At 39.0% G+C, this 27,544-nt stretch overlaps 4 protein-coding genes across 9 annotated transcripts in view; 2 read left to right on the forward strand and 2 right to left on the reverse strand.

Moving 5' to 3' along the window:
• Positions 1-24: 24 nt before the first annotated feature.
• Positions 25-7,056, forward strand: LOC146490936 (uncharacterized). The gene is made up of 5 exons (XM_085152595.1): positions 25-396; positions 4,567-4,646; positions 4,776-4,961; positions 5,071-5,167; positions 6,784-7,056. The coding sequence occupies exons 1-5, from the start codon at positions 316-318 to the stop codon at positions 6,865-6,867; spliced, it is 528 nt and encodes a 175-aa protein (XP_085008721.1). The 5' UTR covers positions 25-315; the 3' UTR covers positions 6,868-7,056.
• pigc (phosphatidylinositol glycan anchor biosynthesis, class C) lies at positions 446-3,703 on the reverse strand. The gene is made up of 3 exons (XM_085152592.1): positions 3,571-3,703; positions 2,695-2,926; positions 446-2,600 (listed from the first exon to the last, which is right to left on the reverse strand). The coding sequence occupies exons 2-3, from the start codon at positions 2,920-2,922 to the stop codon at positions 1,944-1,946; spliced, it is 885 nt and encodes a 294-aa protein (XP_085008718.1). The 5' UTR covers positions 2,923-2,926; positions 3,571-3,703; the 3' UTR covers positions 446-1,943.
• A 90-nt stretch (positions 7,057-7,146) lies between the features above and the next one.
• On the reverse strand, positions 7,147-11,042 carry tmed5 (transmembrane p24 trafficking protein 5). The gene is made up of 4 exons (XM_085152593.1): positions 10,716-11,042; positions 9,193-9,290; positions 8,926-9,106; positions 7,147-8,295 (listed from the first exon to the last, which is right to left on the reverse strand). Exons 1-4 carry the CDS (start codon positions 10,914-10,916, stop codon positions 8,077-8,079), a joined length of 699 nt encoding a protein of 232 aa, XP_085008719.1. The 5' UTR covers positions 10,917-11,042; the 3' UTR covers positions 7,147-8,076.
• A 985-nt stretch (positions 11,043-12,027) lies between these two features.
• Positions 12,028-27,544, forward strand: part of suco (SUN domain containing ossification factor) — a 47,186-nt gene continuing 31,669 nt past the window's right edge. For 3 of the 6 annotated variants that reach the window (XM_085152564.1, XM_085152566.1, XM_085152565.1), the window contains exon 1: positions 22,045-25,195. In XM_085152564.1, the coding sequence (XP_085008690.1) occupies positions 25,062-25,195 (134 nt within the window). In that variant the 5' untranslated portion in view covers positions 22,045-25,061. Of the gene's footprint in view, positions 12,313-22,044; positions 25,196-27,544 lie in introns of those variants that run through there. The other 3 variants (XM_085152567.1, XM_085152568.1, XM_085152569.1) reach the window with 3 other exon arrangements.

Here is a 27,544-nt window from a genome sequence, read left to right on the forward strand (position 1 = left end):
ATGGGGCTGCAGTGGTCTCCAGTAGAGTGGTTAAATAATTTTAGTTGTAAAGTTAAAGCTATGGTTTTCAAATCCAATTTAAAGATAATGTTCATAATACCAGTTTATGTATGTGTGCGTGTATGTAAAGTGTATGCGTTCTTACTGGTGTGTAAATAAACTCCGACTGGAAGACGAAGGAAAAAAAAACTAAACAAAAACAGTAACCTGTGACGCGTTGTTACCACGGCGCACTCTCTACTGTGGTTCTTCGAAGGAAGCCGCACAGCTACAAGCAGCTCGGCTGAACATCTTACCTGCTCTGCTGTTCAGACCATGGAGTCAACACTGCAGTCAAAACCAGCTGCAAAGCCCGCCGTCAAACGTCGCACCAGGACGAAGAAAGAAGAAGTGAAGGTATGACACCTAGCGACCACCGCGCATTGTTGCCAGGTCGGCTGCACTATTGCCCGCTGATGCCGTCATAGCTCACTTATTTGGTCATTAGCTGCTAACACAGAGGCTCCTAAACACCATATAGCAGTAGTTCAGGTGTAGTTTCTACAGCAAATTTTTGTTTTTTATATGTTGCAATTAAAGCAAAAAGCAAGAGGAGACAATGTGTCGCCATGTAGTTGTTCTTTAATCGGCCCAAAAATTAAAAATAAACAGAGGAACCCCGGTCTGTTTCACACTGTGTGCTGAGCAAACTGGGAGGTCATCAGCATAAAGTTGTTTTTGGTTTTTTTTAATGGAAGTTAGACTAAATTAGGTAGGCAAACTCCCGCCATGTTGCTCTCTGTCGACCGAAAACACCTGAACGGCGACATGAAAGACCCTCATCTTTTTCATTGACTGTAGAAAACGTCTACATTTTCTTACCTCAGTGCTCATGACACATTTCATATTTCGGGCCGTATTTAAATTCACAACACAGCGACAATGTTTTATTACAAACACCTTAATGGTAAAGGACAGAAAGTTTGATAACAACTGAAACATGACCCCCCAAAAAGTACCATATTTTACAAGATTCATGAAGTTATCATTATATGGGGTGTGTAGCTCCACTGTGTAGTAGTTGAAGTGAACGCAACCCAGTTTAACCCTGGAAGGAGACAAATCCCTTCCAGGGTTTTTAAATCAAGAATGACACCTGGTGTAAAAATCTGCCAAATTAAACACTAGGAGCAACCTGCTGTGCTGACGACTTGTGAACAAGGGACATGGTAACTCTAAAAACTGAGGCTGTTCTCATCTTTCTGGCCTCGTTAATCATCTTGAAATTACAATGTCAGAAAAAGAAAAAGTGTTCTAAAAAATCTGGTTGGTTTAAAATACATAAAATTCATGTTTAAACAACAAAACATTTTGATGGGTATAATTTCTGTGGAAACTGAATCCAGAAACTAATTCTTTGCTTGTGTACAGTCCACCTTTATGGGCATTTTAATATTAAGCTTGTAGTGTGGAGCAGCTAAAACAGCTTCTTGTAGTATTGTATTGAATAACACTGAAGAAATACTCTCATTATTTATATATACACATATATATACACTTCTAATATTTACAAATAAATTGTGTAAAATGGAATTACAGCCCTTTATATGTGATTTCATTTTTTCTTACAGAGATTTGCAAACCATTAACATCCTGTAACAAGTCATATTATGTTGTTATTATATATTAGTTGAGACCTTTCGCACAAACTGAGGTAAATTACAAAACAGTAGCAGCATGAACATTAAAAACCATCCTCATACTACCTGGAAGAGAATAATAGTTTGTCATTGTTTTCCAATCATACATGAACCAGTGATTAAAAAAAAAAATCCAGTTAAAATTAGTCCTTTTACATGCACAGCACCAAGAAACCAGCACTATGACAGTGAATTGGTTCATATAAAATGCAGTTACACCTTTAATATCAGTTTGTTTAGGAGCTGCTTGTGCTAGGCTGCTTATTAGTGAAGGAAGCGGCTCAGGTCCTCACGAATCTCAGCCTCATCCCAGGGTCCATGAATGTTGTCCTTGTGCCTCTGCAGCCTGACAAGCAGGAAAGGACAGAGCAATGTTACACTTGCTAAAGCCAGGGTTAGGAGCACAGCTCCACCCAGCGTCTGAGACCCCAGACCTACTATCCCTCCAATGCAAACTCCCATGCACACCCCAGTAAAATGGCCAGGGGCGTTCTCCCTCAGTGTCTGCAGCAGGCAGGGCCACAAAGCAAACACCAGCAGGGCGCAGCTTAGCATGGCGAAAGTGTGCAGAGCTCCGGGTAACCTAGAGGCTAGGCACACCGAGGCAAACAGAGCTGCATTTAAAGAGAGGCTTCCAGGAGGTGATGGCTGGGCGTAAGGAAACGACACCAAATGGGCCAGCAGCATTAAAGCAGACATGGCGTACACAGTGTCTGTACTCACAGACTCTGTTAGTGTCTTAAGAACTGGCGAGAAGCCAAAGGTGAAGGAAAGGAAAATGGCTGCACTCTGTAAATCAGCCAGATGAGTGCGGGGTTCACCACATGATTCAACGCGAGATGTCAAGGCTTGATGAAGTCCATAACCCAGTAGGGCACAGATCAGGCTGGACCACAGCAACGTCTCAGGCGGCAGCAGACCCTGTGAAGAAAGTAGAGCTCTTTAATAACCCACTCCATTTGGTAAAGACACTTTGTCCTTCAAAGATTGGGGGGGGGGGGGGGGGGGGGGGTACCTGCTCCATGTAGAGCCAGAGGGTGATAAAAATGGCCACACAAGACAGCTGCTGTCCTACAAATCCGGCTTCCTTCACTACAGCCCAGTAGCGGTACTGCCGGATGCCCTCGTTCCTGCGTAACTCCTCCAAGAACCGCTGGTCTACGTAGTTATCTGGAAAAGGCTGGCGTTCCCACAGCACCTTACGCCATGGCACAGCTGGACCTGGGGCACCATCTGGCCCCATCACCCTGATTTCAGCACACAAAACACAGACGGTGGGGAGTTTGAGACCAGCAGGGGTGTTTCATCCACTACTTAAATGATCTGTAATACCTGCAATCTTTGTTATGTGGTTTTCATTATTTGTGGTTTCCTGGTAGTCTTTTGCACTGCTTACCCAGTAATGTCCCATTATAAACACATTATGTTTCTTAATATTGTACGACTGGAAAACCCTTTGGTTAAAGTTACTACTGTTTTGTGGCATGACTTGACTCAAAGTGGCTAGGGGAATTTATCATTATTTTACTAAACATATTAAGCCTTACTGACAAGGCTTAAAGTAGCAGGCCAACCAGGGTCCTTTTCTGGGTTCATAAAAAGACTTCAAAAGCTCTCAAGCTGATATAATATTATGTTGTTTTTAGGTAGTTCACCCACAGCTCTGTTAGCCAAACAAATGTTGGATCTGAACAACATTTGAAGCGTTTTCTTTGCTGTCAAGTGAATGGATATAATCTCTGAGTCTGTCTATTATAAAACTACTGGTTCTTCCGGTTTAAAAAGGGACAATAAGCCCGCGCATCTCCGGTACGCACGAGTGTAAAAACAATAATGTGCTGAGTTAACTGAAATACCTACAAAAATATTTCTTAGCTGTTTTCCCACCTACCTGGAATGTGGTTTTATTTAGCGCTGATGCTACAATCTCATCCTGACGGTATCCCGGAAGTAAAGCGCTTTAGCTCTTCTTCTTCTGGCGCTCTCTGAAGTAGCTACACTGGCGTGTTGCTGCCCTCTACTGTTTGCTGGTCAGACTCTTCTTGACATTTTTACATGTCATTAATACAGACCAATAATAAAAATAAAAATAAAAATAAAAATAAAAATAAAAATAAAAATAATATGATAGCTCCACCTAAATGAAGAAAAAAAAGAATAAATATTATAATCAAGCAAGGTGTAAAGAATAAATACAGTTTATTTACCTCTGCTCTCAGGTATTTAATCAACCTCTGAAGTGAGTATTTGCTTCAGTGGTTGTTTCTAGTTATTACTTGGATATTTTACATTCACAGCCAGCCCACTGAACATATTTGGGAGTGAGCTAGGAATGTGGAGATTTAGCACATCCCACAACCTGGGATTTCTCTTTCTACTTATTTCAGGGAAGTAAGAACTCCTCTTCCACCTTTCCCCACATATCCTGACTCAGTTCTTTAACAAAATTGTTTATACCAGATTGGCATCATGGAAGTCTGCATGCTAAATGTTTCCCTCTACTCCCATGTGTACTGGTACTAACATCATTAGAATTGCCTATTTTATACAGTATGATAAATGTTCGTGTATGAAATCTTGGTTTGGATATAGTTTTCTCTTGCTCTCTTCATGAATGTGACTGCATCTTTGCAGGGAACCTTACGATGTGATATAATAATCTGTGGTTAGCATGCCACGCGCCTATGCTGAAAATGAAATTTTAGATCTGTGTATGAATTTCATCTGCGTTCACCAGTCTGAAAGGGTATGCCCCTTGATTTTGATTTTTTTTAATATGTCAGGATTCAAAAGTCAACTTTGGTATCTGTGAATAACTGTGCTTTGGTTGAAAAGCACATTGGCGCTGTCCGTCCACTTTATGACAGTACCTTTTTTCTTTTGCAAGTTGCCTGTGCTTAACATACGTGGCCCATTCTGTGCTGAAGTTATAAGACCAAACCCACAGACCGAAGTGGCTTCAAAAAGGTAATCAGGCATTTTAAAGTTCTAGGAAAATATTCTTAGAGTGGCAATAGTTTATGTCAATTTTAAAATTGTTTGTCTTCTTGATTGTGATATTAATCAATACGCTCATCTGTATTGTGATAATAACAGCTTCTCAAAGTGTAGACCACAGCCCCATGTCTTCCTGACAACAGCTCAGGCAGCCAGCAGTCATGTCAGCTCCAGCTCAGGGTCAAAGGAGCCACAAACGCCGACCACCACGGTAAATTCTGCCAACACAGAGAAACCCTGGGAAAGAACACCTAATTCCCTACATGGTTTCTACATTCTCTACCCGTAAGTATCATGAAACGTGATATTTTGTGGATTGACTAAAGCAAGTAAGTCGCAGTAACGTTTTCATTCTGCTTCTTCCTACCGTGTTGCATCCACTGTACTTTGGAAGGGCCTGTGCTACTACACTACAAGAATGTCTGATCATCACATCTCTGCACCACCGCACCATGAAGGACATGTTAGAAGCCAAGCAGCTTGACAGCAGGGTAAATTATCCTTACAGATACCCTAGGTATTCTACAGGCATCTGCATAACTGGTTTATACATCCCGCTCATATGCAGTAAAACCAGGCTTGTTAGTGTATGCACAAACATGTCGAAATGATTGTAAAAGAAGGTCTATTCATAACGCTGTTTCAAAAAAAGGGTTTGGGTGCTTTGGAAAAAGATGATATTTACAACATATCATATGCTCCAAGTGAGAATCTTAAATTGTTTGTTTTTTTTAAATATATATATAAATAAATATTAAGTTGATTTGTTGCATTTTAACTTCCATAATTATCAAAACTGTTGTAAATTTGTATTTTTCTTTTTTTGGTGACTGCTGGTTGCCATGTAGCTACTATAATACAGCCAGAACATGGTTTGCATTGTCTTACTGACCCAAGAAAGCCTTCTCTGAAACACACATCATCTAGATGGCAGTATTTGTTGTGTGCCAAAATCTGTTTAGCAGATGCACAAGTTGGCCTTGCTGTATGCATGACCGCCCCTATATACTGTCACAGACGCTGGTATTTTTAACAGTACAGTGAGATCAAGCCAGATGGTCTTCTTTACCCTGGAGAATACACCAACCAAGAAAAAGATCAAATAAAATTTTGAATGATTTCACAACAGCTCAGTTATCATTTAGCCAGGAAGTCTTGCGTTTTTAAATCTCTTTTGCTGAAATGTCCTGGGCCAAGAGAGGAAGCACACCTTGTACGGTTGCATGTAGTAGTTTTTCAAAGTATTCCTAAGCCTATTGAAACACTTGACACTTGTCTACGGGATGCTTTTTTTTAAAATACCCATCCCTATTACTAATAAACCTAATTAGCTGTGGGAACATTTCACCAGATGTTGCCCTTGTCTCACCTTTTTTGAAAGATGTTACTGTCATTAGCATAAGTTAACCAAAAAAAATACAATTTCTCACTTTGAGCATCGAATATAATGGCTTTGCATTGATGACACAGATCATTTCTGTTTTTAATCTACATCTGAATCACAGTATCACACTCTTTGGGGTGAAATATAACACAACAGAATGCAGAGGTCAGAAAAAAGGTGAAGCTGTTTAATCTGCAGAAATTTTCAACTGCAGGATATTAGCTAGATAAATATGATGCCACTTTCCCTCTTCTCCCACTGCTGTTTTATGACAGAAAACATTTCTCAAAGACAATGAAGCTGTAGACACAAACTTTTATTACTCAGTAACATAGAAATACTTAAAAAAAAAAACAAAAAACGTTCTTTCGTTTTTGTAGAATTCTGAAAGCATGTTAAAAATAGATCAAAAAATATTTTTATTACCAATACATCACTTATTAGAATCCAGACATACAGTACGTAAATACCAGTGACAGCAACCATACATGAGAATAAGGAAAAGCACTGAAACTGAGGCAGATGATGACCATTTCTCACAACCAGACATCCAATATTATTACAGGCATCCAAAGAATTTGTGATTGACATATGCACATACCGTGTGGCAAAATGTTATAACTGTAAACCAATTAGTTTACTCAGTTTGGTTTTATTTACTTCTAACAAAAGATAGTGTATATCACAAAGGCATAAACTCACTGTATGATCTTCACCTTACAGCACAAGGCAAAAATCAGAAGACTGCAAAATGAAGCATCGAGCCAAGGTAGTGAGCAGCCAGGGTTCCACAGTGGAGATGAATAAACGTCAATAAAAACTACAACCGCAGTAGCAGTTTAATACAATACAAGTAACAGGTAACAAACGGGTGCTATTCCACCCGTGTAGACTGTGGACCCATTTGTGTTTGCCACAATGGGGTTCTGTGGGATCTGAGGCAGTGTAAGGACCTGGAAAAGTATGTTGAAAAGAAAAGAAAAAAAAAAACCACAAGGCAAAGGATAGTTTATGCATATTAAACCAACCAGTACATTGAAGTAGTGGCAATGACCTTCCAGATGTCACTCAGATAGAAATAGACTTCTGTCACAGGAGAGACGGGCAGGCTCAACATCTTCACACAGTAGGTGGTTGTAAGCAGACACCCAGCAGCAGCAGACAGGCTTCACAGCGGCGGCCACAAGTCCACAAATCATGGCAGAGGAGAGTAGGGCAGTAGTTATAAAGAGATTTGGATATGGCCCGTTTCCTTCTCTTGCAGTCTTTTGGGTGCCAAAGAGCAGCATTGCAGTGCAGCCCTGTATTTTCAGTATTGGCATGAAGGGGAATATGTGGCTGAATTGTAACAACATAAATGTTTGTGGCAATAAGAAAAGTATTCAAAGGCCTCACCAACAGGCAAAAGGCTGGGAGCGAAATCCAAATGAATAAGGCATCTTATTGTAAGGGGAAGACACACTAACAGACTGGCAGCACCTCTCACTCCTATCTGACAGAAATAACAGGCCCCAGATCATTCCTTCATCTAGTTTAGCTTAACCCATGTTGAAATAAATTTTTTTTTAAAAGAAGAAAAAAAGAAGACATTTTTGCATTTGGCCTGGCTCCATTAGAAAAACTAGTTGCACTGTAAATGTGCTTCTTTCACTGATGAACTACAGCAGTTGGGGGGACCTATCAAACAAGATGCGTGTTTTTTCAAGAAAGATAGAGCTAGGTTGTATGTAAAGTTGAGAGTCATAAGTTTTTCCAAACCTGGGGTTTCCTTCAAGCTGCAACGGCCTAAAAGACCAGAGCAACAACTGTGGTAAATTGGCTCTTTATCATTGTGTGTGTGTGTGTATATATATATATATATATATATATATATATATATATATATATATATATATGTATGTATGTATGTATATGTGTGATTAAAAGTCACAAAAGGGGAAATCAGCTGAAAAAAATCCATAAGGTTTTTGTGGGCAACTGTGTCAGTCTCTCTGTTTCACTCCATTTCAGGGTGTGTTATGTTCGAATTTTCCGTTTATCTTCAAACAGCGAGCGGACTAGGTAGACCTGAACCCCCGAGACCAGAACCATAGCAATGAGATTTACCACTGACCAAAAGTTCACCCTTTCAAAGTTACTCTCCTGGATGTTTCGGTCACGAGCCTCGAACGCTCGCAGAAGCGTCTGGATCTGAGAGCTTTTACCCAGCCGAGCCTTCACATTGTTGATGGTGTCCTGAAGGAGAGGAGAAAAGCAGGTCATACTGAGGGAATCTGAGAAGAAAGCTAATAGATCCACTGTACTCTTTATGTAAATTTTACTTGACCAAAGTTAAACAAAAACAAAGCAGGTAATCAGAGTGAGAGTCTGAAATGGTGTTCCTTCCTCCTTGAAAAAACTACTTCCTCAACAGCTGGGGGACAAATTTCCTACCTCTTACCAAGATGACAAGGCTATGTGACTTATGCCACAAATTTAGGCTATTTCTAGCATATGAGTGGTGCAAGCTGAAACAATTGGCCGCCCTCAGCCAGTAGGTGAGAGTTCATGACATTGTCCTTTCTTGTGACACATTTCGTGTAACTTTGCATGTTGGTGATGGATTATGTGCTACTTTGTTGGCAGTGTGTTCGGTCACTTTGCACCCCCCATGTCATCCTGTGTGCCTGGATGATCCTCTGAAATATCTCAGGCAACAGAGGGACGTCTAAAAATGCAAGTGGGAATAAAACCAACACACTCTGAATCAAATTTAACCACCTACCATCTATCATTGCTATTAAGGTTTAAAGCTCACACATTCAAATCTATTAAAACGACAGGTTTGGAATGTGTTAAATTTATTCAAACAAGACCAACTCTCACCATAATGTCTTCCAGCTTCATGTCCAGGATGTCTGTTCCGTGGACGTACTCCTTCCAGTCATCTGGGTCTTCATCTGTATCCATGTTGTCCAGGATCAACTCGAAGAAGATGAGCTTCTCAGAGACTGAGCTGAACGTGTTGTCAAAGCAGAACATGTAGTCTCCCTCCTCAGTGTCTAAGCTGGAAGAAAGCACAAGCAGTAAGATCTTCCCCAAACACCTGAGTTATTAATGTCAGTTTTTAAATAGAAGATCGGAGCTACTTACGTGTGGACACCATCAGACTTGTGGTAGTCACTGAATAGCAGTTGGCCCGAAGGAGAGAAGACAGTGAAGTCTACATCAAGGCCTGCACCATCTAACACCTGCGGATGGTGGAGAATAGAAATAAATGAGAGGTGAATGGGGCTGAGAAAAACAGCAGGGTTTTTTTCTCAGCAGTCCAGGTATTTTGCATAATGAAGATATTTGAACTTACTCAAAATAAAAAGGGGTAATAAATAAGAACAAAAACAAAATAAGCCAAAGAAGCATTCATATCAGCCCTCAACCCCTGAGAAATTCACATTTGGTGTGGCTTACTAATGTTTGTTTTAACACATGAAATGTCAGGAATGTTGGTTTTTTTGTAAGGAGTCTGACATTTATGCAGCTAAATAACAAACTAAAACTCTGTGACGTCACACAGGAAGAATAGATTCCGATTCTCTGCGTAACCTGCACACTGACCTGCAAAACAGGTTCCCAACAATATGAAAATCAAGGTGTGAACCAATTTACTTGTTGCTTCTTTTGCTCTGGATTTAAAACAGTAGTAAACAAGTGTAGGCTGCATGTGGTTTGAATGATGTAACTGAAGAAAGTATTCGCATCCTGTACTGAAGTAAAAGTACAAATGCAACACTTTAATAATAACGGATTGGATTTATATAGCGCTTTTCAAGGCACCCAAAGCACTTTACAATGCCATTATTAATTCACTCTCACATTCACACACTGGTGGAGGCAGCTACAGTTGTAGCCACAGCTGCCCTGGGGCAGACTGACAGAAGTCAGTCTGCCCCCTCTGGCCAACACCAGTAGGCAGTAGGGTAAAGTGTCTTGCCCAAGGACACAACGACCAGGACAGAGAGCCTGGGGATCGAACCGGCGACCTTCAGGTTACAGATACGCTTCCCAACCTCCTGAGCCACATGTAAATGTACTCCGTTACAAGTACAAATAGCTACTATCGAAATCATTACATTATACTTAAAGTTTTAAAAGCATCACCCAAATTTTAATGTAACAGTTAAGTGTTACTGCTGTATCTGGTTTAAGTGGACTCCATTTCAGCTCTTTTTAAAATTCAAAATCAACTATTTTTTGAACATTGCGAGTATAATACTGAGAAATACCTTTAGAATTTCTGGCACCCAGTAAAATGATTATTTTTATATCTCTACGCCTTTACTTGTATGGACTGCTCGGTAGCTTAACTGATAAAATAATCATTAGTCAAATAAAAGCTGTAAAGCATATAGCTACCAGTAAAACACTTCGAAATAAAAGTAGAACATTAGTTAGATATAGAAAGCATAAATACCTTAAACGTGTACCTGGCTAAATTGCCTAAATTATATTCCATTATTGGAATAAGTACCACAACTAAAGATCTAATCAACAGGTTTGACAAGTGTAATATGTCAACGCTGATTTGATTTGGCAGACAGCAGTGTGAAGTTTTGGGTTGACCAGCTAACCCCATACAAACCCCAAAACAACATCCCTATTTTATGAGGCTTTATGACCTGATATTCAATCTCCAGTGAGGCATCATTCTTCATGGTCTGGTAGAAGCACTCCTTTCGACCGGCGGGCAGAGTGAACGTGAAGTCGCTGTCAAGAGACTGAGAGAAGGCAGCCAGCACCACTAACCTCTCCGAGACCAGTGAGACAAACACGGACAGGACACACAAAAATACCCGGACCATCTTCATGGTCAAAGCCATGACCCTAAAAGTCCCAAAGACCCAGAAATGTGATTACAGAGGCCGGCCACAGTGCTGGTCAGTCAGCGGCTGTTAGCTACCTTCGCCCGAAGTTGACTTCTAGTTGAAATGTTCTGAAGATTGGGGACAGCTTAGGACCCCGCCGAAATAAAAATTAAAAAATGTGTTTTTTAATTTGCTAAAAAAAAAACATTTTTATTTCACTGTTGATCCAAGCATCTGGTGTATGTACTTTTTTGTATGTACTACGTACGTGAAATAAACCACACACAATTAAAAAAAAGTCAGGCAAATTATTCAGGGCCTCAATGGAATTGCACTTTGGGATTTGTAGTCCTATTGTTCCATGCGGTATGAGCGTACGTAGAAAACCATCCTACTTTAAATGTGTTTTATGTGATAAATGAAATAAACCAAGACTTGTATTTGTTTTGATCTTTTTGTTTTCCACAAACGTGTAAGTGATCACGTGTTAACTTGTTAAAAGCAGAGTTTAAACAAAATCTAAAGTAGAAACGTGACTAATAGCATGTAAAAGTGTAAAATGTGTTTTTAGCGAACCAGATATTTTTGTTCTCTGGTTTCTTTATAGTCTAAAAATACAATAGAAACTGATAAGATTACAGTTAATATAATGTCCCATTATATGATATATAATAAATATAAAAAATTATGTCCGCAGAAAAAAATAATTAGCCAATTAAACACCGATAACCATTTTCCAGGATTTAAAAAATATTTATGGGTTTAACTACTTGAAGGTGTTTTCCAGTGGTGAAGAAGGAAGTACACAGTGTACAAATTTTTTCACTCACCCTCATTCATACACCTCATATTTAAATGAATGTAAGCTAATTTACAATTTTAAAAAAGTGTCAGGACTATATATTCACGTCGACACATTTCACAGTTGAGCAATAACTTTAACTATTGCATGCTTAAGTGATTTGCTTATCGAGAAATAGGTGACGCGTCCTGCTCCACAGCTACCAACTCATCCTCAATCGAAAGGGGTGGGGCTTTCAAATTAAACTAGTGTCGCTACACGCCTTTTCATTGGGCTACGATTTCTCAACTCTTATTTGATTGGTTAGATTCTTCAGCGGGGGTTGAACATAGCGAGATCCAGCTACTCGTCAACAGCAGTGGCCACAGGAGCCTAAAAAGAGGCGGACAGCTGGTCCGCATAATGAAAAATAGCACCCCCTCAAGTGTGGGTTTTGCTGTTTTTCATGTTTAAATTAACACAGGTACTTAAAGATTCTCTTCGGTGTGTTGTGTAGCCGTGATCCATTAGAAGAAAAACCCCAAGGAGCGAGGATGTTGGTCCCCGCGGGAAGATAATGAAGAGACTGCGCGTTTTGTTGGTGTGCCTCATTGTAGCTCGCCTGTGCTGGTAAGCTTTCATCGACATCTAATTCTACATCCTCACTATAATCAACATGTCAGGCAAAACACAGTCCTAACAATAGGTGGAGCAGGCTTTGTGATGCTCGTCCCTACGTAGCTTTGCTTGGTGTCTTCTGCCGCATAATATCCGTCAGTCATCAATGCCACTGCTACACAGCTAACATTAACAACGTGTTACAATCTGTGGCGTTTTCTGGACTTGCTTATCCAAAGAACAGCTCTGAAATAGTTTTGTTTGTACCCAACTTACTGATAAGCTTTATTTATTAAATGACTTAAATTATGTCAGAAGGTTTGGTAGCCAGCTGTTGACTAGCGGCACAGCTAGCTAACCTAAAAACCAATGAAGTCGGGCTACTTGTCAGGTAACATCAGTGACCACCAAGGCAAGCTGGAGGCGACCAACTAAACTCTTTATCTCTAAACTTTTTAATGCTAAAAAAAAATCAGTCTATCTCCCCTTGATTTAAACTATATTTCATGACAGTTTATTTTCCAATGCCAAATCCATAAGGGCATCAACTGCTATCCTGAAATCGACCAGTCAGTCTGACCAGCTCATAAAAACTCTAGATGACATGTATGTTGTTGTCATATGAAACAAAAAAGCAGCTAAATCAAGGAAATGCTACCATTGTTTGTCCAATGATTTTTAAGTTACTACAATTATAAAACTTCAATGTCTCTTTGTATATTGTACAGAGAAAAATAAAACGATAAATCCCATACTCGCAAGAGCTAGCTTATTGTAAAATCATTGTAAAATCACCGAACTTCTACATACTTAACATAGATTTAACAGAGACATATTGGAGATCTGTTATTACATTCTGGTAAATAAGTTCCCCTCCTAAAAATGATAGTTGTTCTCCAAAGTATGTGCGCACAGAGGTCTGGTAGATTAATACAACTAATGAATTTGTTTAATCTCGGAGGCATGCAGCAGGTAACAGTACGCAGGGTTTGTGGAATGGGATTAGCAGTCTGGCTAAAGTGCCACCTTTATCCAGATTGGTGACTCAGAAGCAGGTAGCTGTCCAGCTTTCTCTGCCCTTCTGGTAATTTCTTTGTGATAAATATGTCAGTCTCACTTTATTTGAGACATAGGAGGAGAATGTAGATTAGATTGCTCTTTAGGAGACTAAAAAACCTAAAAAAATAAATAAAGACACATTTGATCTACGTGTAAATCCATCCATCCGTTTTCTTTGGCTTATCAGTGTTCAGGTTGTGGGTATAGCACAGCTTTTAACCTTTCCTGGGGGATACTGAGGTGTTCCCAAGACAGCCGAGAGACATGGTGTGTGGCGTAGGCCTCCCTTCGGGTAGAGGCGGAAATTTAAAACCCCCAAACTGTACAAGAAAATTTCACGTTACTTAACGTGTGTAGTACGTTTCCAGGAAATAATCACCTAATATTTGTGTTCCAAGATCCAGCAATGGTTCTGGTTACTTTCCTGTAATGGTTATTTGATTCACACTATTGACTATAGTGTTAAAGGAAGCATGTTTGTCCTTATTTCCTTAAAGCACTGAATTTTAGTAGTCATGTTTTATGGATCATACCAGGCATTCGTCTTATATAATGTCTTCATGAATAAGTAAAAACTTGCACTCCAGCACTTAGTGTACTGTAGCTCCTTCATAGGGTTGCATACTTTGAAAAAGAGTTGCATATTGGCGCAAGCAAACAAGAGCTGTTATTCTTGGATTGCAAACCTATTACTTAATAGCTATTACACAAATAAGATTTGATTTGATTATGAATTGTTATTTATAAATTCCTAATTTAGTCATTTTAAGCACACTTTATATTCTTTTGTAAAGACCCAACATATTATGTAGCAAGAAAGCTAAATATTCCAGTAAGGCCCTTGCTAGTCAAGTGTCTGCTTGCCTATATTAATGGGCCCTTTTTCCACTTTCCCACAAACTAATGACAATGCTGCTACACGTACAAACTTCATTAGTAATGCAAACCCTTTTTAGCGTGCAGCTTCTCACTCCTCTGTGCCAACTCTCACACGTCTTGGTAGGAGCAGAGAAATGGGGAATGTGATCCTTGCAGTAATCCGATGGTCTCCAAGGCAGCTGTGATTTTTTTTAGGCTTTGAAAAGGGGGCTTTGTATTAGATTGCTGGTAACAAGTGTCTATGGGTAGCTGTGTCATGATCATTGACCTGATGCTTTTAATAACTCTGCTTGTCCTGCTTCACATGACCAAGCCTGATGTTGTTTTTGTTGTTCTTTTATGGATCAAAATCTATGCTTTTATGTGTGTGGTTGAATTGTTGTCCGTTTTTATAGGGTATTTTAAAGCTTCTTGGCAGTACATCTCTATGCTGCAGTGCTCAGAGAAGCACAGCAGAAAGTGTTCTGCATGTGTCATGCTGCCCCTTCACGTGTGGTCAGCAACAGGGATCTTACTGTGCCCACAATAAGCTAGCTCAGACTGTTGACATCAGCATTGAGGGGAGGGGAGCGTGTGTGTGTGCATGTGCTCTTGACACCGTTTGCATGAAACTGCATATTTCCAGGTTGATTATCTGTAATGATAGCTTAGCAGATATGTATTTTCTTCCTATTTAGATGCTAACTTTAGCGCAGAGATGTTGTCTTAGTCTGGTGGTTCAGCAATTTTTCCAGGTTTAAAAACTGTTAGAACTTGTTTGACTTTCTGTTAGACAATTGGCATCTTTCTCTTAGTTGTATATTCTGGAAAATTACCCGAGATCCACAAAAGGCTTTCTTTATTTAATTTTTGGGGTGTGTACTCAACGCCCTTTACTGCATATATTGTCACCATCTCATTCTGTCCTTCTGAAGGATGGCATAGAAAGATTATTATTATATAACCTGATTAGTACTCAAGAGATACCTCTGAAACCAAGTGATCAGTTTGGGTTTTTCTATTATATTCCATTAGAGTGTAGATATTGTTAATCATCCAGTTGTTAACAAAATCAGCAAAACATACAAAGTTTTTGAACATGTGTTATTTAAATTGGGTTGTGTGCCGATGGTGTTGAATTTTACTCTACTGACTTTTATGATTTTTTTTTTTTTTTTTTTTTTTTTTTTTTTAATTGTGCTGTTAACTTGGACTTTTATATGTCATTATATTAGTGCAGTTAAAATTGCTTTAGGGTGCTGTGGTGTGTTATTAGCATCTGCTTGTGATGCCAAAAGACGTGTTTGTTCATTTGCGTTGGTGCTAACCCAGAAGGAGAACACATGCAAGACCAACCCGTTTACTTTCCTAAATCACCTGTAGAGTGAGGACTGTGTGGGTTTTAAGTTACCTTCTGCTTCTAGTGAATCCCAATTCACAGCTCCAGTCCTTGAGCAACTGTGAGGGTGAGGCTGTGTTTTGCAGTGCAAATATTTTGCTAGGAAGAAAACCTAATAGACGGCTCACAATGAGCAGTAGTTCAACAAATATAAGATGAGATAATTTTCTTTTCACTCTATATAAGCTGAAAGAGACAGAGTTTCAGGCTTCAGACTGCTCTGAATGCTCCGATTAAGGCTTTAACTTTACCAAGTTAAAAAGTGAGGATTTACTGACGTTTAGCAAATGCAACTTGCAATCTCACCCACCTGATGCTCGTACCTTCTGTTTTCAAGAAGCGCCCAATCAGAAGGAATTTGGCTTTTGCGTAATGTGTTCTTAAAATGAGAGGTGCTAAAATTGCTTGTTTCAGATAGTGGGTAAACTGAGGGGCTTCACCAATGCCCAGTAAAAGATAAATGAGGATTACTTGGAGCACTTTCATACAGTGTTGTTCTACTAGGACAAAATGACAGAAGTGGAAATAAGCTTAATGGAGCTTTTGTACAAAAAAAAAAAATCTTCACTGTGAGCTCCAGTTTCTGTCAAATTTTGCTGTTAGGGATTCTGAGTGCCTTACAAAGAAGGAAGTCAGGATATAGCTTGTGGACATTCTTGTTATAAGAACTATGTGTTCTGCCTACATTGTAAAAATTCCCCTTTAGTGGGGGTAGTTGTTACATAATACAGTACTCCTTATGTTCCCCACATGCACCATGAGTACACACTCACGGAGCACCCATACTGGGAACTGTAAGTAAATGTCACAGCAAAAACTTTGTGTGCGCTTTGGCTGTTTCAGCTGGGAAATGGGAGGCTGGTTGGACCGTAAATTGGAAGGTTACAAAGGAGGCCTTGAAAGAAGACGATAATGCTTACTGAGCGTTCTTGTAGCTCACCTCCTCACAGCTATTCATTTCATCAACTGGCTTGTGGCTGTACTGTGATGCGTCTGTGATTCAAAGAATGTAGCACAATGTCATGAGCTCATACATGTGTTACCTGCTCATCTGTCCACGTGAACGCAACTTGCATAATAGGAAAAGAATGGTCTGCAAAGATGCTTTTAAGGGCTATAAGTTTACATAGTGGTGTGCTATTTTGTTTTTTTTCTTCTTCTTTATAGAAGTTGGACTCTAGGGACTCTAGGTTGAGTGTATACAAACATTGCTACTGCCTGCGCCTGCTCACTCACTATTTGGTACAGTAATTTGGGGGTTTATGGTAAGCTATTTACACTGTCTTTAATGACTGAGTTTAAACATAAAAACAAAACTTGCTAAATCTATGCATGTAGGAAGAAGGAATATATAAGTAATAGATTTGTTTTGTAATGTAAGGGATTCCATCATGAAATATGCCAACTGGAGACCTGCTCATTGCTTCCATTAACTTGTTTTCTTACGCTTCACTTAATTTTTGAGTGAAAAGGCAGCTTATCTCAGCTAAGGTCCTATTGATTTCAAATGCTGGATTTTAAAACGTTGAGGAATGTAACTGAACAGGTTTCTAAAGAGGGGGAATAAATAAATAAATCACAGCAAACATGACATTTGACCTAAAAGCCAGAAAAATCTGGAGTCATCCTTTTCACGTTACAAACCAAACCCAGGCACTATTGTTCGCAGCCTTTTCTTTTGAGTTTAATCCAAACCTTTTACACAATGCGTCTCTTGCTTCTGTTTTTCACAAAAACAGGACAGAGCCAGGAAGTTTAGCTCGATCATTGTTTATTTCAGTCAGTATTGAGTAAAATAAATTGCTTTCTGAATTTGTTTTTGAACTGATCATTTTAAAATCATTTTTAAAATGCGTTTGTTTTTCACAGCCAAAATGCGCAGCTTGAATGCATGATTTTTGGAAGCTGTTGGTAATCTCACTTTGTCTCTGCTTGTCTCTACTGCAAGCCCAGAGAATAGAAGCTGAGTAACACAGTCCGAGTTTGTGTTGTTGTTGAACCAAGGTCTTGCCCTGCGGGCTGGTTGCTTTAGTTTTTATGTGAGGAGACAGAGCTGGACTGGCACTAAAGCACATGGCTTTGTTCCTGCCCACTGGCCATGGAGCCTGATGAGCACATAAAACTCTCTTGCTTTCTAGCCTTCTCATGTCCCAGGTGCATACCCCTGTATGCTAATGCTTTCTGCTGGGACTTTTTCTTTTAGCAGTCAACAACTGTGAAGTGTGCCATGAAGGCAGTGCTAGACAAAATGGTCTGATGTGGTTTATATAAAACTGCCCTGAACTTTTCTAGCCATTATCCAGAGTTGCTGCATGTTAAAACCCAAATGTCCACATCAGTTGGAATCTGCATTGTGACTTTACCCCTGTTTTTTACGTTGGTCTTGTCTTTTGTTATAAGTTATGTGCAGCCCTTTCATTTACAGCAGTTTTAAATCTCCGTTGTTAAGATCAAGCCAACATGCCTGGAAAGAGAACCTTTAATCAACAAGGTCTGTGAGAGCTATGTAAACCTGTCCATTAACAGTTGCCTTCACCTGATTGTTGTCTCCAAAGCTCCAGTGGTCTCTAACCTGATCTGCTTTCTGTGACATGAGTGTCTGATACTTGCTGGCTCTCTTGTGCTCCCCATGGCTTCTATGCAGGTCTCCTGAGGTGCACAAAGCCACCTGATTGGATCTCTGTTGTCCCTGTCTGCAACCATCTGGATGAATCTATGCCCATCACCATCTCTTTATTTATTTGCTTTACACTTGAATCATTAAAAAAAAAATCACCTTTGAAATTAGACTTTTAAAAAACCACCAGTCCATTTGTTTTTGATCGTTTACAGGTAGCCAGAATAATTTTAATACTGAGTTTTGCTGTTGTCAATCTGCCAACTTCACTTGTCAACTTGTCAATCAGAGCAACTTCAGACTTGGGTACTGCGTGATTTTCCTGACATTTTCCAGAGCTTATATTAAAATAGCTTTTGTCTTGATCTCTCACTTCCGTCACTTAAAAAAGATTTTAGTAATCACAATTAAAGTGTGATGTCCCTCAGTTGTATTCAAGACACATGATACATATATGCGTAACTTTAAAAAACTTTTTTTTTTTTATCTCAGACCTGATGATATGAGGAGGAACATATTTGCTCAATCTTTCTTCACAAACATAATCATTTTCTGGGAAGTCGTTCAGTGAGCGCTGAATACGGGCCAACAGCCTGAGGCTTTATCAGTGGTTTGAAAGAAAATACTACTGTTTGCTGCGATCGAGAATAGTATTCAGAGGGTGGAGATTGAAAGGTTTTAAAGGTGGAGATGTACGTCAGAAAACTAATAAAATATCACTGCATGTGTTTACTTGTATGACACAAGGGCATGGTAAAGGTTAGGGAGGGGATTCATTTCACTTGCTTTTTTTAACTAGATCTCCTTTTCTTCTTGTGGTTACATTGTTTATGATTCCTGACTAATTAATGCTGCAAATAATGTACAGCATTTTAAAGTATATGCTAAGTATATAATAAGTCTAAAATAATTCATAGAACATGGTGTTTTATCTTCAGTTGTGTTATGGGTCTGAGGTCATTTGTAATAGCTGTATACAGTAAATACTCCCAAGTTTGGTGTATAAATTTCCTTTGCTTTTTCTTGCCCTTTTTGAGAAAGGTACTACTTTTTTCCGCCCTGTGAAAATCTTCTGTTTCTTCTTTTCTCCCTTCCCCCTCTCACTCACTGCTCTTCACTGTTTACCTTTTAGCTGCTACTGACAGGCTCTCATGCATGAGTTTTGTGTGTGTGTGGGACCATTTCTGTCTCCCTTTTGCTTGTTGGTATGGTTTGGTCTTCTAATGCATGAAGCGTGTCTGTCAGCAATTCCCAGCAGGAGGCCCTTTTTTCCACAAGGCTTAGACAATTTTAGAGATAAAGAGATGTTTTGCTGGAGCTTGTACATTAAGAGAATATCATCAAATCTGCTTTACTTTACTAAATCCAAAATGATTAGATAAGCTATTATTATATTAAAAATCAACATATCACAGTACTTGTCACTTTCCAGTCTTTTATTTTTCAAACCTGGCTCCCTTCTAGGTTTTTACAGGGTCCAGTTTGCAGTGAAACATCTACGGCAGATGTAAATGTTTCACCACGCTGCAGCACTTTGGTACACTTTGTGCCAAGTTGAATTTTTAATGGGTTTTTGTTCTCCTGCTGTGCTGGCTGATGTATCCATGCAGGCCAAGAATGCACATGTATTGTTGTATCCACAGCCACCCATGCTAACTCTCACTGGCAAAGTGGCTTTTCCTATCAAATTGGATTATATCACATGAGTGCATCTTTCAGTCCCATTGGTCTGGGTCGATGGTCCTGATGTCTCATCGGCAAGCCTCTGTGGGACTACTGCAGTAATGTACAATGTCACTGCTGCTAATGGGATCTTTTCTCTAGTAGAGATTTGTGTTTATTTTTGGCTATAATAGTTTTAAAGCGTGGTGTTTAAAGTAAATATGGGTGTCAGCTCAGTTTTTAATTAGTTTTCCTTAGCCTCATATAGTTCCTTAATCTTATAAACATATTTATGAAATGTGGAGGCTGAAGTAAGACAGACATATTTATTTATAAGCCATCATCATTCAGTGAAAATTAAATAAAATGCCCTTCTTACTAGGTTTAGTCCTATTTGATTATAATACAAAACTCAGTGTGGTATGTTTTTGATGTATGATTTCCATATATGGAACACAGCAGGAGCTGGGCATTGGCAGCCAAAAAACACCGTTAAATCCTCCAATTTTCTCCTTGACTTTTTGGGTTAGTAGCGCTCAGGACTAGCTGTTTATGTGTTTGCATTCATGCTAACCACTGCAGTTGAATTTCGGCAAAATTAAAAGGATCATTTTCATATTAATTTAGTTTTGTGTCAGACTTATAGGGAGCCAGATGGACAAAAAAGCCACATAAGACTCTGGAGCCCTGGGTTAGGCATTTAATCAATAACAATTATAGTATCCAGTTCATGAATGCTAAAGTGCAAACATTGTCTGCAGGTTTTTCAGTGTGAAGTTTTAATGTTCAAAGGGGAAACTGGTTGCATTTATTAATAATAATGATAATGATGATAATAATAATAAAAACAACAACAACAATGAATTTAATTATTTAAAAAAATGAATAAAAATAACTTTATCCACAAAATCATACTAAACAATCTGGATATGTGACAAAGGGCTGCATGCATTTGTTTCTGTTTATGCAGTTTTATTTTTCTTACTAGATCGAAGAACTAAGCGAAAAGTGAATGATGGTGAAAAAAAAAATCTGTGAATAATAAAATACAAATCTTATTTGGCTTTGTCTTTGCAAATGTGTTTAAAATTAGGTGCTCAATGGTGTTTTTGCGCAAACCGTCTTTGCCAGCGTGACTTTAAAATGTTTATCCAACTGGTGTTAAAATGGTTATTGCATTTTACTGTAGCTTTTACTACAGTTTACTGAAACTAAACTTTTTTTTAGTTTCAGTTTTAGCTGTTTTTGTGATAGGAGTGGCATTTATCAGAAGTTAAGAACCAGTTTTACAATAAAAGCAGTCGTGCATGTAGAAGTGTCACTGTCAATAGGCATTTTCACCAAAGCCTCAAACTGGTTGCTTTACCAAATTAAGTAAAGACTAAAACTTAAGACTTTTTGTCTTTTTTTTCAGTTATGTTGGATTTTTTTCTTTCTTTTTTTCCCCTCTAAAATATATTAATTTATTTGTGATTTATTCCCAGGTTTTTTATAAAAATGGTCTTAATCAGTAGACTGCTGGCTGGTTTAGTGAATTGTGCCTGTAGAAGCAGCAGTCCTTCTTTGTGCTGGTGACTTGGCCTACTTGGTGCACCATGGGATAGCTCCCAAATAGAGGTGTGTCTGTTCATTCAAACTACATCCTGGATAAAGGCTCCTGTGTAAATGTTGAAGGTGCGTCACAGTGCTGGTATACTCAGAGTGATCCGTATAAATCATAAAGACAAGTTTCACAAATACTTTAAAGTGGTTAAAGTGGTTTGGATTATAAGCGTATGTGTCCTTTCAGGATCTAAAGTCTACTCAAGCGTGTTATTAAATTGTAATTATGTGATATTGAGAAGGACCAGGATGAAGTTTTGGCGTTATGTAACAAACTGTCACATACACGTTAAAGTCTGACGTCTGTTTTAAGGGATGCAGAATAAAAGCTGTATCACTCTGAGCTTTAATACAGTTTAAATATTAATTTGTGACATGCAAATTTTGGCTCAGCGTCCGTTTTCGTATCGGACAGCTTTCAAATAAATGCAGTTAATTGAATGATAAAAGTGGCACATATGTCGCAGATAAGTACAACAAAATAAAACTAGTACCGGTACCGAAAAAAAGAAGATTTATTCATAACACACGTAAAAGACCCAGGAAAACCGAGTTAACGATAAAAACAATAACAAAATAACGCTGAAAACCGATTTTAAAAAAACCCCTGAAAACTATACATTTCACACCTGAGCCTCAACTGTCACGGCCCGGACCAAACGACTCACGTACTGGTCCGAGGCCTGGGGGTTGGGGACCGCTGCCTTAGAGCACACTTTGGGTGAGGACCCATCATGTCTTTATTGCGTGTACACTTGATTAAAGTCTGACTAATATTTGATGAGGTGTAGCCATTAATAAATTCGTGAATTGTGGCTTGGTTAATGATGGACACATTGCCGAAACATAAACTCATAGCCCATTGACCAGATAACCTAACTGGTGCTCTGCTCCTTCAAAACTAGCTCTAAATGGTCCATTAGACTCCATTTTTTACTGTTGCAACTTCCTCAATATTATTTTGTTCCACACTTAGTTGGGTTATCATAAAGCAGTTTTACAATTTAAATTGGTCGATCCCTCGTTAACTGTTAACAGATGCTTAACCTTCACCCTTTCTATCTATCCATTAGTTGCGTTAAAGTTTTTGTGCAATTAGTCTGACGGGGATTTTTTTTTTTTTTTTTTTTTTCCCCAATTTGTCCTTTAATTTAATCTTCTGTTCACTTAGTTGTTGCACAGACTTTTTTTCCTTTTACTTCCCAGCTACTGGGACATCCTGACAGGTTAGGACAGCTGCGAACTCCACTTTGATTCTAAGGAAAAGACTGAGATATTTCAACCTGTAAGCTAAAATTAGGCAAATAAGTAAATAACTAAATGAAGCAACACCCTCTGATTCAGGTGTGACTGCTTTCTGATCTGATCTGATGCTTGATAAGTACAGGCCTGTATTTTTATGTCAGAAAGCAGGGCTAGTTATTCTTAATGGCTGAAGTATATTGCAGTGCCTCTACTCCTCCAATACGTCAAGTCAGCACATAGCATTTTAGCACTTAGGCAAATTAACCCAGTACTCAAACCCCATTACAGTAACTTGGGTCACTCCAAGCGGAGGAAGGCAGTAAGAAAAATGCAGCATTGCTAATGTTTACCGGTTAATGCGTCTGCAGCACTAGGTAGTAAACATGAGCATTTGACAAGTGTTGAATATAGAGGGGAAAAAAATGCATTCAGTGATAGTTATCAGTCACCTTATAGGTGACAAAATAGGGTACAAATTTTGACATGGTTTTTCATGGAAAGGTTAAATTGCATGGCAAGTTTGATGATCGCAGATGAGGAAAAACATGAAATGATTATCAAAAGATTTTAAAAAAAATGTAGTCTGCATGAAGACTATAAAAAGACTGACATGAGACTGGAGATAATCAGAAAAGGGAGATTCAGTATTTTAAAAAGCAAATTAAGAATTTGCGTCAGCGATGAGGAGAATTCTTTATCATCTTTGGATGCTAATTCGTTGTGTGACGAGAGTGATAAGGAACTCTCTGAGCTCTCAAGGCTGAATCATGAGAACAAGGAGCTGTGTAAACAAGTGCATGACCATGTAGTGCTTGAAAATGAAAAATCTTGAAGATCCCTGATGTACTTCACCAGCAGTCAATAAACCAGGCCAGAACACCTGCTTATACCAGCAATGTGCTGCAGCTAGACCCTGGTTAAGAACTCTCTGAGTTGGGAAGCGAGCGGTTTTCCAGTTCAGCCGCTCTGTCCTGGTGGATACGAGGATGCATCAGTGAAGAGGATTATAGAGGATCAGCAAGCTTTAGAACAAACTGCTGTTGTCCGTTATTTCATGCTTCAACGTGGAGCAAAACTGGCGTGCACACAGACTCCAACTTGCACACGCAAACATGGTCAGTCCTCTTAAGGCCGAGCTTTAGGCACTGCCCTCTGTTTTCCTCCAAACAGTGACGGCATGTTTTTGTCTGCTTGGCAGATGCTCTGGCCTACTTTTCCAGGCAAGCCCTGGCACATCTCCACGCCCCATAATCCACCTCTGGCCACGTGGATCCTGGATTCTCTCCTCAGCTCTTTTACCTCTCCCATGTTCCTGTCTCTATTCAGTGTGAAAGTAAAACATTGTGTGTCTTTCTGTCAATTTCTGTGGCTAAGGAAAAATAAATCCTTGAACTCAAGTTAAGCTGTTATTGACATGGTTTTCCTTCTTAACTCACTCCAGCCAGCAACTCCCCTCATATCTGGAATAATGTGAACATCACAAGACTCTCCTTTCCCTGTGGACACTAGACAGATAATGTAGTATTCACTCTGCTCTTTATTATGAATTTAAAACCATAGTAATTTGAGTAATTTAACCTTATTTGACATTTCTCCTTTTAACTTGTTGTTTGTGTCGAAATAGAAAGTTTTTTTGTTTTTTTTAGTGGATTTCTAAGACTTATCACATGCTGTTGGTTATTTAAAATGAATATGTGTGTCAGGGAGAGTTTACGTAATGGAGAGCAACAAGCTGGTCAGAGATTTAGGTCAGGAAATCGAAAGACTGCAACTAATCTCCTGTGACTCACGTTGAAGGCTACGTGTGCTGCAGTGTCATGTTGGGACCAAGTTCAGTTTGTATGACAGGGCAGGATGATGAGTGTTAACCTTTTGTATACGTTATTGATATTTCTTTTTTTTTTTTTAAAAAACGAATGGGAGAAAGAGGAGAAAGGTCATAGGCGTACATCAATATGTCTGAAATCTTTAAGACAGAAGGAAAACTTCCTGCGTGACAAGAGATCAGAGGGCACTTTGCATGCCATGCAGCTGGTGATAAAATTAGACTTGTTGTCAGCAGATTAATCAGTTCTCGCTTTGTTGCCTCTGCAGTTTTGTCTCCTCTGTGTCAACCCAGTCAGTTAGTATAGTACAGTTGATTCGATGAGGCTGAATCGTGTCTCCCGATTCTGAATGCGCCTAAAGCCAACAGGAAATATCAGGGGATTTGTCTGCTGGGAACCAGCACAGACATGTAGCTATTGCCTCTCTGTGCATCTGGCTATAAAGTGTTATCTTCATCATTATTAGGAATATTTCTTCCTTGTAGAGACTAATATGCAAAAGGCAAAAGACTTATTGAAAATCCAGGGACCGTATGAGTTCGGTCAGGAAACAAGAGGAGAAGCAGAATGGGGAAGACCGCTGGCTGCTGACTCATGCTCCTCCTTCTTGAGCTTAACCCACTACTGGTATGTAATAAATGCCATACAGTGTGTTACAGTGTTCTCCCCACTTCTTCACTTGTGGGTACTATGTTCCCCCTCCCACTGTTGCATACACTTTTGAATTTTAAAAAGTAGGTCACGGTATACCCCCAAAGCTGATACTCTCACATCGGCTCCTCTTTTTTGTTTTTATTTAGTTATATTTTATCTGTTTTTGTTTTGTTTGTTTGTTTTTTTTTCCTCCTCTCTTCACCAGCCTTGCCTTACCTTTGGAAGAAATGTCAACACTGAGGTCTTTCTGCATCATCCCCATGAATGAATGAATGGAGCCAGGCCAACCGTGCCTCCCACTTGTTTGACATTTTGGTTTGGGTTTAAATGTCTCAGTACAAACAGCATATTTGTGCTCTTGAAATGCTCCGTATACAACCCCAATTCAAAAAGCAGAACACTGTAAAGCTAAAAAAGGAACGCAATCATTTCTAAATATTGTAAACCCATATTTTATTCACAATTGAACTTAGAAAACTTATCAAATGTTTACCTGCCTTTTACACAGTGTCCCACTTTTGGGGGGGAATTGAGGTTATTTATTAATCTTTGTATTTGAATGTTTTTCATTTGATTGGACACATTTATGACTTCGCAAGTTTCCCTTTAAACGCTTTCCCAGTGAGTCACATTGTGGATGATTGTGAGATTTGCATTCATGATCAAGGAAGTTTATGCACAGACGTGTACTATGAGATCTGTTTGTCACCCATCTGCATTTTACACAAGGGCACTTATCTGAGAGATTGAATGATAGTTTTAAAAAAATGATAACAAGAAGTGTTTAGTTGATGCATCACTGAGCATGCTTTGCACAGAAGCAGCAGCTGCAAAGTCACTTCTGAAGTCACCTTTTTTACTTTTTCCATTTGACCATATTGGCCTTTATCTGAAACTTGAAAGTGAAAAAGTCTAGGTTTCATCAGGCAAAAATAAGGAAATAAGCATATCAGAACTTGGCAAAGTATCCAGAGGATGTCTGATCTTTGCAAAGGCTTTGTGGCAGTTGTAGAACGTAAGCAGATCATGCAGAGTCAAGAAATCAAAGGACAAAGCTGCAGGCGTCTTATAGCTGAAGGTTTCTGACCAAAACCACACAGGATCTTGTTTTTAAAAGACAGCTCAGACTCCAAAATTATCTGGTACCTGTCACTTATTCTATTTCCTCTATAATAATAAAAGTACAGTTGGTGTGAGATGCACATTTAAAGATTTATATGTTAAATTGATGGGTTTGCACTGTGTTTCAGCTTCTGAATTGGTGTAATACATGCATAGAGGGAAAGTGAAAATAACATTATTACTTCATCTTACTCCTATTTTTGCTATATTGATTATTTGTTTTCTTACTCTTAACTCAGACACAACCTCTTTTATCTTCCGTCTCATGATCGACTGCTTTTCTCTGTGTAATTACAGGCCACACATGCACTTTCAAGTTATAAATGATTTTTGGATAAGTCACGAAGACTAAAAAGGTGGAAGCAACCAAAAGGAAGCTGCACAGCGCAGCTGTTGCATGTTGACGTGATGTGTTTTCACTGATTGTTAGCAATGCCATTATTGATTCTGCTTTACTGGTCAGATTATTTCCTTGACTCGACACACATGTGATTCAATAGATCTGCAATGCAACAGTTGATTGGTTTAGGAAAAGCTTGCACTACAAGCTTTACGACTATGTACAGGAAGAGAAATAAGGGAACAAAAACCATCACTGCAAAGAGTATGGAAGAGTTTTGCAGGCAAGGACTTGGTAAGCGATTTGAGGTGGCTGTAGCCTGAAAAGTTTAACAGAAGTCTATTATAATCCAAAATAAAATGAATTGGCATGTTGGTGTCAGGCACATGGCATGGATTTTCCTGAAATTTTTGTTTTTTCAAAAGATTTTTGAGTAAATTTTGTTCCTTTTTGATATTAGGGTAAAGAGTCTGTATTTGACTGTGTGGACATCTATGATTCATATGTGTCTGTGTGTGAAACACTGGTTTAGCTTTGGAAGGCATGGAGTAGCTCTGACTTGACTAAACATGTGTTTTAATGATTTTTCTGCTCTTTAGTCAGCCTGTGATGATTGGGTAACAAATCAATGTTTTCATGAACGTTCATGTTTGTTTAAAATTGAAGTTAAAAGTATTTTAGGATAAAACCATTAATCATCCCTGTTGCATACATGGATGCCACGTTGACCTCATGATATGCTAATGGTCTGTTACATAATGCCGTGACGTCACTGAATGGACGATGTTTTCCCTTTACATTCATGTGTGTTTGAGTTATAAGGGGTCACAGGAGACATTTGAAACGCAACACAAAATAGC

This window comes from Neolamprologus multifasciatus, chromosome 23, assembly GCF_963576455.1.
Source record: "Neolamprologus multifasciatus chromosome 23, fNeoMul1.2, whole genome shotgun sequence".
Classification (NCBI taxonomy): Eukaryota; Metazoa; Chordata; class Actinopteri; order Cichliformes; family Cichlidae; genus Neolamprologus; species Neolamprologus multifasciatus.